At 39.8% G+C, this 14,503-nt stretch overlaps 1 protein-coding gene across 3 annotated transcripts in view; it reads right to left on the bottom strand.

The window, feature by feature from the left end:
- Positions 1–10,306, bottom strand: part of GBE1 (1,4-alpha-glucan branching enzyme 1) — a 275,071-nt gene extending 264,765 nt beyond the window's left edge. The window contains exon 1 of one of the 3 annotated variants that reach the window (XM_047794429.1): positions 9,768–10,306. In XM_047794429.1, the coding sequence (XP_047650385.1) occupies positions 9,768–9,910 (143 nt within the window). In that variant the 5' untranslated portion in view covers positions 9,911–10,306. The remainder of the gene's footprint in view (positions 1–9,767) is intronic. The other 2 variants (XM_047794412.1, XM_047794422.1) reach the window with 2 other exon arrangements.
- Positions 10,307–14,503: the final 4,197 nt, after the last annotated feature.

Genomic DNA, 14,503 nt, shown 5'->3' with positions numbered 1-14,503 from the left:
CGGGTATGTTCTAAAGAATAAAACTTACACATCTTAAGCTTTTCAAAAAGAAAGGTATAATGGTAAAATGCATAAACCTGTATGGAGTTAGGTAACAAAGATAATTCATGTTTTAAAGACTGAGCATTAAGGGAGTTCCCATTATGGAGCAGTGGAAATGAATCCAACTAGGAACCATGTGGTTGCAGGTTCCACCCCTGGCCTCGCTCAGTGGGTTAGGGATCCGGCATTGCCATGAGCTGGGGTGCAGGTTGCAGACATGGCTCAGGTCCTGCAATGCTGTGGTTGTGGTGTAGGCCGGCAGCTGTAGCTCCAATTCAACCCCTAGCCTGGGAACCTCCATATGCCACAAGTGTGGCCCTCAAAAGACCAAAAAAAAAAAAAAGATTGAGCATTAATTAATTGACATCTTTAATTTAGTTCTTTTCTTCTTTCTAACCCCACTATGCTATACTCTATTCTCCAAATAACTTAAAGCAGATAATTTTTGAATGAGCCCAAGAGAACATAGGAAAATTATTAGTAACTGACAAAGCTCATCTCCTCTCAAAACATTCTCAGGTATTTTGAGTAAATTATCTATGAAATTAAAAAGAGAGGATAGTGATCCTCCCCAAATCACTGGGCCAGGTGGCTGAGGTGAAACCAGAGATGCTCATTTTGTTCTGGAGCAAGTAAGAGTGTCTGTATTTGCCCCAAGAAAGGAATCCATAAAAATACAGACCAGGTATAGAAAAGTGAAAGCCATGCCCTAGAGGTTGGTGATACTGAGGGTTGTGTCTAGACTTCTCTCAGCAGGAGTGGAAATGCCTGGATTCTGTTCAGAAAGATGTGTACATAGATGTGCTATTGGGGAACTATAAGGTGGTTTCATTGGGACTTTTTATCTTTAGCCAGACATTATCTCCTCCTTTGGAGCAAAGGAAAGAGCCTAGGGAAGCTGTGATGGATGAGACAAAAAGGCATTTCTCAAGAAGATAATGTGTGCAATTGAAAGCTTTGATTATGCAGGCTCACTTTCAGCTAAGGATGACCATGCCATGGGACAGTTCTGGCCAATAATTTGTAAACTAGATGGAGTTTACAGGTTAACTGATAGATGCTTGGCTAAAATGGACATAGCGAGGCAGCTCACACTCCTGCTAGGAAGACAGATATGGGCCCTAGATGTGTGCAGCCATTTTCTAAGCATCAGAATAAAGACCATATGTTAAGGACAGTACAGCTGAAAGATAAATGGTGAGTCAATGCTAAGGCCCAGACCCCTCACTTTCACTTTCTTTGTGAGAAATACAAACATCTATTTCCATAACACAGAGTTTGTGAGATGATCTCTTCTTTGGGGGTGTGTTCAGTTTCTGTTATATCCAACCTAAACATGAAACCGATTTTATCATGTTCTGTATTAGAGAACATAACTGTATAATGGCAGCTATTCACAGTTAAATACAACCTGTGTCTAGGTGCTTATCATTTATGAAAATAAAAATAAATTATATTGATGATATAGAGTAACAAATTTAGCAGAAGAAATTCAATTATTACTAGAACAAATAGTTCTCACTTGCTAAATATGTGGAAAACATTAAGGTTACCTACACAAGAAATATATTTGCAGATTTGCTTTATGATTATCACATTCTAGATTACAGACCTGAAGCACATACCCAGAAACTAATTACAATTTATCTTTCAGAGGATCTACTAAAACACACATGAATATTCCATACCTTTGTTTTCTGCATCTTACTGCAAAATGAAGCATATAGAAAATAACTAAAATCATTAAATAAGAGAGGAAAAAAAGATGAGGAAAGACATAGGATTTAAAATTTTTCCTCATAAATAAATCATTTGTTCAGACGCCCCTAGATGATTCTTTTATTTGCAAACTTTCAAACTATGATTGTACACATATTTCTTCCTCTTACTTTCAAAGTCATTCCTGCTATTAGTTAATTCAATATGACCATTCCTCCAACCATCCAGAGTTCAGAAGGAAGAAAATCCCTGCAGCTGTTTGATGCCCCAGAATATGAACACTTAGCAGTCAGATGAAAGAAGAGAAAAGACAGAAAAGGAAGATCAAGAAAAGAGTGATTTTGAGTTTCTGCAGGCTGGCATTTACCTCTCTCAATAAAGGGAGCTTTGTGCTCATTATGTCCCAGAACTCATCTTGCCTTCAGCCTACAGTAAACCGGCAATTTGCCTTATCATTTCCTCTCCAAATTAAGGATCAAAGTTGAAACATATTCTTTTCTTTTTCTATTAGATTATGATTAAAATTACCACCTCCTCACCTCATTCACACAATTGCACTACCAGGAAAGAGAAGGAACTCCTTAAAATAAAAATGCCATTAAACAGTAAAAATGAAGAGTTGTGGGGAACTTCTGGTCAGGTTATTTATCTGATGGTTGAGTTCAGAACACAGGATTAAAGAAGCTAAACAATAATAAAATCTTTTGAAAATAATATTCTGCCAAATATTTAAGATGAAAAGTTAGTTTGCTAATAATATTATGGTTATTAAATGATTATTATTACTTACTGAGCATCTTCATATATATAATCCTCATCCTCACCCCCACTAATCTATATCTTACCAAGGAAGAAACAGGGTTACAGAGGTTGACTAATTCACCCACAAATTCAATTCTATTTAGCATTTACGACAGCTAAAATTCGAACTTCATCTTGCTCCTGTTCTTAGCAACATGGACACTCAGCCACATATATTTTTTTTTTCACATTTTACATCTAAAAAAACTAAATTTAGGATCTAAATTATATTGATCTCTTAAACATCAAAAATCAATCAGGTTAGTCACAACTTAATGTCAAGAGTATAATAAATTAATGAATGTATCACAATGTATGTTTAATGTGGACTTTTGCCTTCTGTCAATGCACTGGGTTCTTGTTATCCCAAACATAAAACAGAATAAGGCTGATTTTGCATATTAAGCACAAAGAAACCCTGGATTCTAATCAGTAATGAGCATCTATTGATGAGCAGACATCACTACTAGAAGAGAATCCACTCTTCAGTAAGACAATAAAAATACTTTAGAATGAAAGGTATCTGGTAGAAGCAATTCTCTCCAATGAAAACACTTTCATGTTTTCCTTTAAAATCTATAAATGCATAATTGAGGTTTAATGTATACTTTTCAATAACAGCAGCATGATATGTTTAGCAATCTACAACTAACTACAGCACATTTCACAGAGACTGTTGTCATCTCACTGACTAACTAGGGCCAGCCTGATGGGAGCTAAACCGAATCCTCCAAAAAGTTACCACATACAGTCATTTCTCAGGAAATGGTGTAGCAGGCGCCAGAATCTAAACTATACCAAATGCTCCATGGAGTCATTTTAAGGCACTGTGAAAAAGAGAGGAAGACAGAGCCTCTTGCCCATCACTGTAAAGAAATCAGCAGTGACTCTAGGGTTAGCTTAGACGTCAGCTGCAAAAGGCAATTAAGTCCACTACTAGTACAGAAGAGCAGGCCAGATACAACCTGTAACCTTCAAATTCTTCTTTGTCTTCTAGAATCACTGACATTTGATTTTCTTCAGAGTTTACAACTAGGCCAGGCCCTGGAAAAAGTGAACCATTCAGTTCTAACATAAAATTTCTGTACTGTGAGAACCAGTGTTTGGTGTGGTTGCTGATACACCAAATCTAAACTACTTTCTAATTCTGATTAGATACCAGTGTAAAAAGCTATCTTTATTTCTAACAAAATGGAGATGTTCACTGCAATTTTGATACTTAACACACTTAGGCTCATAAAAACCTCTCTTCCCATTCTTGAGCATGCAATCTGACCTCAGGCACTCTTCAAACTGAATATTCTTTCAGTGATTAAATCTTTTGTCTCTGTGGAGTATGGAAATATCTAATTAATAACAAATTTCTTTATTTTCTCTCGTTATTTTTAGCTTTTTACTTGAACATACATTCCCCTGCCCCAGATAACCACACATAACTCCTGGTAACCACCCTTTCTTTTCTGTCCATCCAGCCTAGCATCCCTAACAATTTTAGCTTAAGGTGAGCTGACCTGAGACTTACTGATGGAGAAAAGAGAAAAACAGAGTCAGAAGACATTCATTCAGCCATTTTCTCATTCAAATACTACATGTGATCATTCAAATAAGCCAGGTACTGTTTTACAGACTGAGAAAATAACAGTGAGCAAACAATAAAGACAAAATGCCCATCCACAGGAGCAAATAATCGAGCAGGAGATACAAAAAAGCAGAAAGATAACCACATTACAGTAGAAGATCACCCTTACAATATGGGTTTTTAAGGTTGTAACTAAGAGGTGGGAAGAAGGTTAAAGGATGGGAAGAACTCAGGGAAGGTGTTTAATATACCTCTAAGCTGTGTCCTGAAGCATGTATAGTCACTCATAAGGCAGAAACAAAGTATGCATCAAGTACAAGAAATATCATGTACAAAATCATAGCTGGGCCCACAGCTAGACCAAAACATGTGGCATCCACGACATGATAATATGCTGGCATACTTCAAATGTATATTCTTTGAACATTTGGTAAAGATTTATTTTATGGGGTAGAGGAAATGTATTTTCCATTAATAAAAATTAAATATAGAAATAACTCCCCTTATTAATTCTTTTCTACTGAGTTAAAAAAGTCACTCTTCTGATAAAGATCAGAAAATGTTTCTGGTTCTCAATCTCTCTTGCCCTTTACTCAGAGATCCATCTATGCTTCTAACTTCTTAACGAGCCTACACAAAATAAGAAATGAAAATCTTCAATATTTAAGAAAGGAGTACAGGTGTAAAATAGATATCATCTTTCCAATTTACTCTAGTGATATTTTACTGCCCCTTATACAACAGCCCCCAGACATCCCAGCTACTTCTTTATATTTATCCCCCTTCTGATTAGATGGTACAGAGTGAGAGGAAGGTCTAAAGATGAGGCTAAAAAGGTAGACAGGGATCAGATAATAGAGAATCTTGTAGGTCATGGGAAAGAGACGACACTATACCTTAAGAGCCAGGGGAATTGTTGGGAAGATTTAAAAGGGGGGAACAACTGTGAGAATGTTTTTGTAAACCAGGCTAAATGTGCTAGCAACTTGAGTAAGAGGCTGGCAGTAAGAATACAGAGTGGCAGATACCTGAAAAGTAGTTAGGAGCTACCATTGACTAGACTTGGAGATAAGAAGAAGGGGAAAAGAGATAATTAAGGATAATTCTTAAGTTTTAGGCTTGAGTTGTTAGTAGATGAGGATACTACACACTGAGATAAGGCATAAAATGACATCAGTTTTGGAATGAAGAACCCTAAATTCAGTTTTTTCCACATTGAGTTTTATACTTACATCAAAATGAATATTTATAAATGAGACCAGGAGATTAAGACCAAGAGAGAGATTTAGGGTGAAGATAGATATGGGCAGTCTCAGTACATAGATGGAATTCATGTGATGGATGAGCATGCCTAGGGAAAGTATGTATATAAAATAGAAATACATAATGGAAGAATGTATGTATTCTTTTATGTATTCTCTTTCCTGGGGAAAAGCCCTGAGAATCTCTTATTAAATGATCATAACGAGGCTGAGGAGAAACCAGTAGAGATCATGGAAGAAAAGCAAGAGCTATGTAGTATCATGACTTCAAGGATCCAAGAAGAGGTCCAAAATATCCAGTGCTAGAGGTAAAGAGAAGGAAAGGGGTATCCACTAAATTACAAAAAGTCATTATTTGTGAACCTGTTAAAACAGTTTTAGTAAAGAAAGATTAATCTCAGCTGTAGCAAGCCATGTGAACTTAAACTAGCCACTTGACCAAATCTCAGGTTCTTCATTTGAAAAACAGGAAAAACAAAAATGCCCACCCTTCCTACCTTGTGGCTTTATTATGAGGATTACATTAAATACTCTACTGATCTAAAAGTTACTATACAAACTTCAAACAGAGTATAAGCAAGTGTTACTGCAACTGTGCTGTTTCTCCTGCTGTTCACAAATGTTAGTTTGCTGCTTCACCCACATGGTTGAAAAGTCACATTTGACTTACACTGGCCCATAAATATATCAGCAGAAGTGGCTGATTGCTAAGCAAAAGCTGTAAGAAACAGTGCATAGTTCAAACATGTTCTTGTTCCTTGCCACTGACACTATAGAAGTGTATTTCAAAATGAAGGCTTCATCAGCCTAGATCCTTGAGTGTCTGCCATGAGGAAAGCCTGACTCACGTTGGCACGTAACATGGGGACAATTAAATGTTGTTTTAAAACACTACAATGTTGGAATTATGATCATAGCAACTAACTGCAGTATAAATAACAGATGAAAAAAGCAGGAAAGGCAGGAGGAAAATCCTATCCTGGAGATAAGCAATGAGACATCATAGGGTCTGTCACACACTAATATACTAATATTTATTTTATGGCATAGAGTAATTCACTAACTCTCACACTTGATTCAATAGTATTATAGTTACAGAAAAGGTAAACAAGAACAAATGTACATAACGGAATTTCTAATGAAGACACACTGGTTGGGGAAGAATAAGACAGTCCATCAATAAGAAGCTGCCTCCTCTATCAGCATTGCACTCTCGTTATTTGTACCCTAAATTTTCCTCACTCCTTAGTAAGCATACTTTTTTTTTTTTTTTTTTGCTTTTTAGGACCACATCTGCGGCATATGGAGGTTCCCAGGCAAGGGATCGAATGGGAAGTATGGCTACCAGTCTACACCACAGCCACAGCAATGCAGGATCCAGCCATGTCCACCAGGTACACCACAGCTCATGGTGTACACCTTAACCCATTGAGCGAGGCCAGGGATTGAACCTACAACCTCATGGTTCCTAGTCAGATTCGTTTCTGCTGTGCCACTACGGGAACTCTGGAGGAAGCATACTTTCCACCTATGCTTGACTGGTTGTATATCTGTGCTATGCCAAAGACACACTGACCAAGTGGGTCATTAGAAATGAAAAGAATAAAGGAAAAGTAACCAGGGCCAAATTTTACGAAGGAAAAATTCTTTTATTCTTCAAATGTTCACAGTAAAAGTTACTGCTGACAAATGCCAAATTACTATTTGCTATGCCTAAATGGAACATGTGTGCTGGAAAACAGCAATTACTAAGAACCAAGGCCAGAAGTAGAATCCAGGCCAGAGTGAAGCACAAGGACCCACTGGACCAGCCTTTTCATCAAGAACATTGCATTGCCCTCACTTCCTTACTCTGGCCTTTGAGTCTCTCATTAATTTTGACAAACCATGAAGAGGATCAAAACTGCGTCAATGGCCAACAAACACATGAAAAAAATGCTCAACATCGCTGGTTATAAGAGAAATGCAAATCAAAACTACCATGAGATACCACCTCACACCAGTCAGAATGGCCATCATTAATAAATCCACAAATAACAAGTGCTGGAGGGGCTGTGGACAAAAGGGAACCCTCCTGCACTGTTGGTGGGAATGTAAACTAGTGCAACCACTATGGAGAACAGTTTGGAGATACCTTAGAAATCTATACATAGAACTTCCATATGACCCCGCAATCCCACTCTTGGGCATCTATCCAGACAAAACTCTACTTAAAAGAGACACATGCACCTGCATGTTCATTGCAGCACTATTCACAATAGCCAGGACATGGAAACAACCCAAATGTCCATCGACAGAGGATTGGATTTGGAAGAACTGGTATATATACACAATGGAATACTACTCAGCCATAAAAAAGAATGACATAATGCCATTTGCAGCAACATGGATGGAGCTAGAGAATCTCATCCTGAGTGAAATGAGCCAGAAAGACAAAGACAAATACCATATGATATCACTTATAACTGGAATCTAATATCCAGCACAAATGAACATCTCCTTAGAAAAGAAAATCATGGACTTGGAGAAGAGACTTGTGGCGGCCTGATGGGAGGGGGAGGGAGTGGGAGGGATCGGGAGCTTGGGCTTATCAGACACAACTTAGAATAGATTTACAAGGAGATCCTGCTGAATAGCATTGAGAACTTTGTCTAGATACTCATGTTGCAACAGAAGAAAGGCTGGGGGAAAAATGTAATTGTAATGTATACATGTGAGGATAACCTGACCCCCTTGCTGTACAGTGGGAAAATAAAAAAAAAAAATAAAAAAATAAAATAAAAAACTGCTTCAGTCCTAATGGAGTCGAAGTGAATTACATGAAAGGAACACTTAAGGGATTATTTGTCTACTTGTGATCATTTTTTTAAAACAAAAGGAGGGGAAACATAGACAAAACATTTCCACAACTCTTCTTTTAGAAACGTATTAGGTGTCATTTTACAAAGCATACAATGATTAGTGTCATCATTAATAAGCACATCAAAAAATTCTCACCACCATCTTTTGCTCTAAAATTTTGGGACAATTTATAAATCAAATCCAATCTCGAACAATGAAGATTATACACTAAATTTCTTTGAAAGCATATATTGTAAACACTGAAGGCAATTTCACAAGGCTGCTCCAAGAATAGCTTATATAAAGGCCCAACATCTGATTAAGCAACAGCTCAAGGTGACTCCTTTGAAGAGGGCTCATGCATTAGGATAGTCAAGCTCTGGAATGAGATGCTGTTGTCAACTCTGTCCCTTAACAATTGCTGAATTGAGAGCAGGCAGTAGGGACAACACCAGGTCACAAATCCAAGTTGGTTTTTTTTTCCCCAAACTTCCAATCTACCGCATTTCATTACCTGCAGTGCTGCTTCTTGCCAGCAACAAGCTACAAGTTTTCTATTACCTGAAAATGTGACCAGATATATTCTGTTGCCATGGTCGTTTTCAAGTGACTCTGCTAAAAGGCCAGAAACAATTAAACAACAATGTGCTTATCTCACAAACATAACTACTATAACTAGTATTAAGAACCATTTTAGTCTTCAAAACTATACCTTTTAAGTTAAGCTGACTACTAGAAGTATTATCCTAGCAACATAATTCTGGCAAACTAATTTACTACATCATGATAGAGGTCAAGCTAAAACCAAAGCATACTAAATCTGCCTCTAGAAGTATGGCTTTCGTCGTCTTTCTCCCTCTTCAGGATGACAGTGCCAAACGTGGAGACGCTGCCACACGTTTACTCATTCACTTGTCAGTGTTGTCCCAAGGGGGTTAAAAAAAAGTGACCAAGATATGCTTAATCTTCTCTGAGAGGCGGAATATTAACAAGACAAGCTGCCTGAAAGAACCCTATTGGATAGAAACCCACAAAATTTGCTATTAAATAAGCCAGAAAGTTTTAAAAGCACTATTACACAGGCCAGATGTTATGCAGAGACTAATTCAGAGGACCATTCTGGGGAATGGAAGGGTCAGATAACCTGCAATGTCACTGCCTCACTCCGCATAGCACCTAAGGAAACATGTACTGGGAGCCAAAGCACACACATAATGGCGCAAAACCGCTGATATGAAGGGAGGGGAGAGGGATGAGGAAAGTTTATTCAGCGCTTGCACTTCTAGTCAGGCGGCCAGCGTCATCATCCCACAACTCCGGAAGCCTTAGAACCCAATTACCTGACTCCACCCCAGCCGAGCTCAGAAGGTCGGGGGCGGGGCCGAAGTGGGTGGAGCCGGCAAGGGGCGGGGCCCGCACTCCCTCAAGCCAAGGGGCGGCCCCAGCGGGCGCGGGGAAAGTGGGCTGTTGGGCTTTGAGGAGTGGGGCGGGGGAGGGGGAAGAGCCCCGAGGGGGTCAGGTACCTGCGCTGGAAGTTCGGAGCGTAGGGCTTCAGGTACGGGTCGGTCTCTAGAAGTCGGGCCAGTTCGGGCACGTCGGCCAGGGCAGAGGCCAGCGCCTCCTCAGAGCTTTCGGCGGGAGCCGGGGCACCAGCTGAAGCCGCCATCTTCCGCCGCAGCCCGAGTAGCCGAGGCCAGAGAGTGTCGAGTGGAGCCTGAGCGGAGACTGGAGCTCCGGCTGGGAGTAAGGCGGCGAGGGCGGAGCCGGAGGTCGCCCGGACAAGCCGAGGCGAGCTGCGGAGGCCCAGGGCCCTTTATAGCCGGGGAGAACGGCCCCCTGTCCCCCTTCCCCCCCCCCCCGCGGGCGGGGAGGAGCGGGACCCGGAGTGCGCCCTGGACGCACGTCCCGAAAGGGGAGGAGACGCCCAGGCAGCCTACTCACGCGGCTCGCACCTGGAGGCCACCGAGACCTATCCTTTCCTCCCAGCGTCTCTGCCCCGGGGGCCGAGGCCACCCCAGGAGGCCGGTCCGGTGCAGACCTTGCTCAGCCTTGACCTCTCTGATCCTGACCTATCTTGGCTCCAAGGCAACTCCCCCGCCCCCAACACACCTTCCGCTTTATTTCTTTAATCAGCTTCTCCTGACGGCATTGGCTATAAGGTTTTCTTGAAAGGGACTTTTTTCCTCCAAGTTCTGAGAGTTTGTTATTAACTTAGTGTTTCATACAGATGAAATAAATTCATTATGAGGGGAACAGTCAAGTATGGATAGAATAATGCCTTTGAAAATGTTAATTATGCTTCTTTACTGCTCATTTTTCCCCGTTTCGTGAATTTAACCAAAAAAGTCAGGATCCTGGAACCACTTCAGGGATATTCTGGTGTTCTGGTATTCTCTGGGTTACCAGCACTGAGAATTGAAACCATATGGATTTTTACTACTCCCTATGCCTAAAAGAAGAAAAAGAAAGAAAAATGCTCTCTTACCTTTGAAAATAATTGTAACAAACTTTAGCGATTAAACTACACTTACTGAGACAAGATACAGGGAAGAGCATTAAATTGATATTCAGCTATGCTCCTTATTAACGAAGTGCTAAGGCAAGAAACCTCTTCCTCTTGGTTTAGGAATGGGGAACTCTAGGCAGTCTCCCCCACTTGGAACTTGTTTATGTCTTCATTCCCATTAACTTTTTTCTAGCTTAAAGATCCTTTTTTAAGAATACAGAATTACTTTGCACATAGAGACTGGAGACGCTTAGAGGCTGTCTCTGGCTAATAACCTTAACCTCAGTTAAGACAGAAGTGTCTGGAATCCAAGGGGCTGTGGAGAAGGACATTTGAGCAGCCATGGGCCTTGAATTTTAAAAAGTTCAGAACATTTCCTGTGATGGGGTTAATAAAGACTTGATGAAAGATATCTAGTAAAAAAGGAAAAAAAGATATCTAGTAAAAGTGGAAGTGGAGGTTTTGGAAAACCTTCAGAAAGATGTCTTATTTTCCATAAAGATGACAGCTTGCAAACATTTGTGGAATAAAAAACAACACTTGAAACTCAAGCAGGATACCTAATAGACCCACAGATTTATCAGAAATCCAGGTTCATGTGGCTACCTGCCTACTGAAATCTCTATTTAGCTGGCTAAGAGTCTTGAGCCGCTTGTCACTGGAGACATACACTAAGAAAGTCTTATCTCTTCTGCTATCACTTTTTTTTTAATACTTAATGAATTTTATTACATTTATATGTGTATAACAATCATCACAACCAAATTTTATAGCATCAGAGTTGCCGTCATGGCTAAGTGTTTAACAAATATGACTAGGAACCATGAGGAGGTGGGTTCGATCCCTGGCCTCACTGGGTGGGTTAAGGATCCAGCGTTGCCGTGAGCTGTGGTGTAGGTCGCAGATGCGACTTGGATCCCACATTGCTATGGCTCTGGTGAAGGCGGGCAGCTACAGCTCTGACTGGACCCCTAGCCTGGGACCCTCCAGGTGCACCAGGTGCAGCCCTAGCAAAGACAAAAAAAAATTAATAGCATGTCCATCCCAAACCCTCAGTGCATCTCCCTATACCCTAACATGTCTCATTTGGAAACCCTAAGTTTTTCAAAGTGTGCAAGTCAGTATCTATTCTGCAAAGAAGTGCATTGTATCCTTGTTTTAGATTCCACATGTCAGTGATAGCACTTGATATTGGTGTCTCATTGTCTGATTTCACTTAGCATAATTTCTAGGTCCGTCCATGTTGCTACAAATGCCGTTATTTCTTGTTATTTCTTTCCTTTTAATGGCTGAGTAATGTTCTATTGTGTATATGTACCACTTCTTCTTTATCCACTCCTCTGTCAGGGGACATTTAAGTTGTTTCCATGTTTTGGCTATTGCAAATAGTGCTTCAGTGAACATTGGAGTACATGTGTCTTTTCAAGTCATGGTTTTCTCTGGATAGATGCCCAGGAGTGGGATTGCTGGATCAAATGGTAGTTCTGTTTTTAGTTTCAGAGGAACCTACATACTGTTTTCCACAGTGGTTGTACCAATTTACATTCCCACCAACTGAAATAGGGTTCCTTTTTCTCCACACCCTCTCCAGCACTTATTCTTTGTAGACATTTTGTTGATGGCCATTCTGGCAGGTGTAAGGTGATACCTCATAGTAATTTTGATTTGCATTTCTCTAATAATGAGTGATGTTGACATCTTTTCATGTGTTTTTTAGCCATCCGTATGTCTTTTTTGCCCCATCAAAAAATGGGCAGAAGATCTAAACAGACAATTCTGCTATCACTCTCATGCAAGCCTTTCTCTTTAACATAGCTGGATTTGGACCAACATATCTAAGTGTTTCTCTTCTACTCTTTCTAACCTCCAATCCATTTTCTAGTGTTGCTCAAGCTTTAGTGTGCATATAAGTTAACTGGGGAATCTTGTTAAAAGCATAGACTCTCTTTCAGTTCTGGATGGTGCCTCGGATTCTGAAATTTTAACAAGCTAAGAGGTGATGCAGCTGCTGCAGGTCGGAAGCACGGTTTGAATAGTAAGGATCTACTCAAGGAATACATCATACAACTTAGAAGAAATGTAGGTTCACTTGGAGTTAAATATAAACTTCTTACTCTTCCCTAGCAAGGCCTCCATAATCTGGTCCCTGACTACCTTTCCACCACTTACTCTCTGGCTTTAGTATTCTGTAGTCACACTTTCCTGAAACTTGCTGAGCACTTTATAGCCTCTAAGACTTTACTTGCCCTTCTCTTTGTTGGGAATTTCCTTTCCATATATCTATTTGCTTCCCATTCATTGAGGTTTCACCATAAATGTCAGCTCATCTCTGATAAGCCTCTAATTCAACTATTAAATATCTCAGTATCTTCTGTTATAGTGCATTCTGGTCTATGCAATAGTTAAAATTTAGGTGTTTTATTTATTGATCTCCTCTGTTAGAATGTAAACTCTAAGAGAGCAGGGACCTATTCTGTTTTGTTCATTATTGAACAAGTATTGATTGAAATCCCATGTGCCAGCCAGTTTCCTAGGTACTGGAATTAGTGGTGAACAATACAAGTCCCAGTCATGATAGAGCTCACAGAACAGGTAAATCTGCAGAGACAGAAAGTAGTGTATTGGCTTCCCAGGGCTAAAGGAAATGGAGAGTGACTGCTAATAGGTAGAGGGTTTCTTTTAGGGGTGAGGAAAAATTTCTAGAATTGATTCTGATTATGGTTTCACAATTCCATGGGTAGACTAAATTGCACTCTAAGTAGGTGCATGGTATGATGATTATAGCTCAGTAAAGCTGTTTTTAAAATATGAAAAAAGAATTTTCAAAGTATAAATAATATGAAATAGGAGTTCTCTTGTGGCACAGCAGGTTAAGAATACAGCTTTGTCACTGCAGCAGCTTGGGTCACTGCTGTGGCACAGGTTCAATCCCTAGCCTGGGAACTTCCATGTGCTACAGGTACAGCCAAAAAAATAAAAATAATGTGGAATATATATACTCTTTAACACATTTTCTCTGTTGAAAATTACTAGGGGAAAAAAGAAAAGCAAAGGAGAGGTCCGTGACTAAACTCCACAGAGAGAAGTAGAAAAGAAGTAATTTTCAAGTAAAAACCAGCAGTGGTAATAAAGGAGAATGTAGTTTCTGAGAAGACAAAGGAGAAATTTCAGAAGAGAGTGATGATAACCCTCCTATCATTAATAATGTCATTGATGACCCAGGTTCCCTGATTATTTCATTTCCTCATTATTTAGGCTTTGACCTCATTTTGTCCCCTCATGGTTATAAAATGGCTGCCACATCTAAAGGGAAGAAAAAAAATGTTTATATTGTGCATCTTTGTCTAAGGGAAAACTTTCCTTCATATCTCTTTGTCCCTTTGGCTAGAGCTAGGTCACATATCCACCCCTAAACCACTGGTATACAGGAATATGACTACCAGAATTGGTTTAAACTAATTGTGATTCACTGCTTGAGTTGGGTCCACCTTCCCTTACTGCACTGCTGCCCAACATGTGGATAAAATGGTGATTCAATTCACATGGAAAAAGAGGGATGGATAATCATGTCTGCCATGTCTCCCTTTGCTACCCATCCTGGATCCCACTACCCTGAAACTTGCCAGTGTTATTAACTATTTTGTCCCCTTGTGATTGGCAAAACCTCAACCTAGAATCAATGAATTTGCCTTCACCATTCCTACATCCAAACTGCTTCTGGGGAATACCATATAACAAAACAGAACAAAAAAA

The sequence above is a fragment of the Phacochoerus africanus genome, chromosome 1 (genome assembly GCF_016906955.1).
Source record: "Phacochoerus africanus isolate WHEZ1 chromosome 1, ROS_Pafr_v1, whole genome shotgun sequence".
NCBI lineage: Eukaryota > Metazoa > Chordata > Mammalia > Artiodactyla > Suidae > Phacochoerus > Phacochoerus africanus.
Note: the sequence above shows the minus strand (reverse complement) of the source record. Positions and strands in the feature narration are given on the sequence as shown.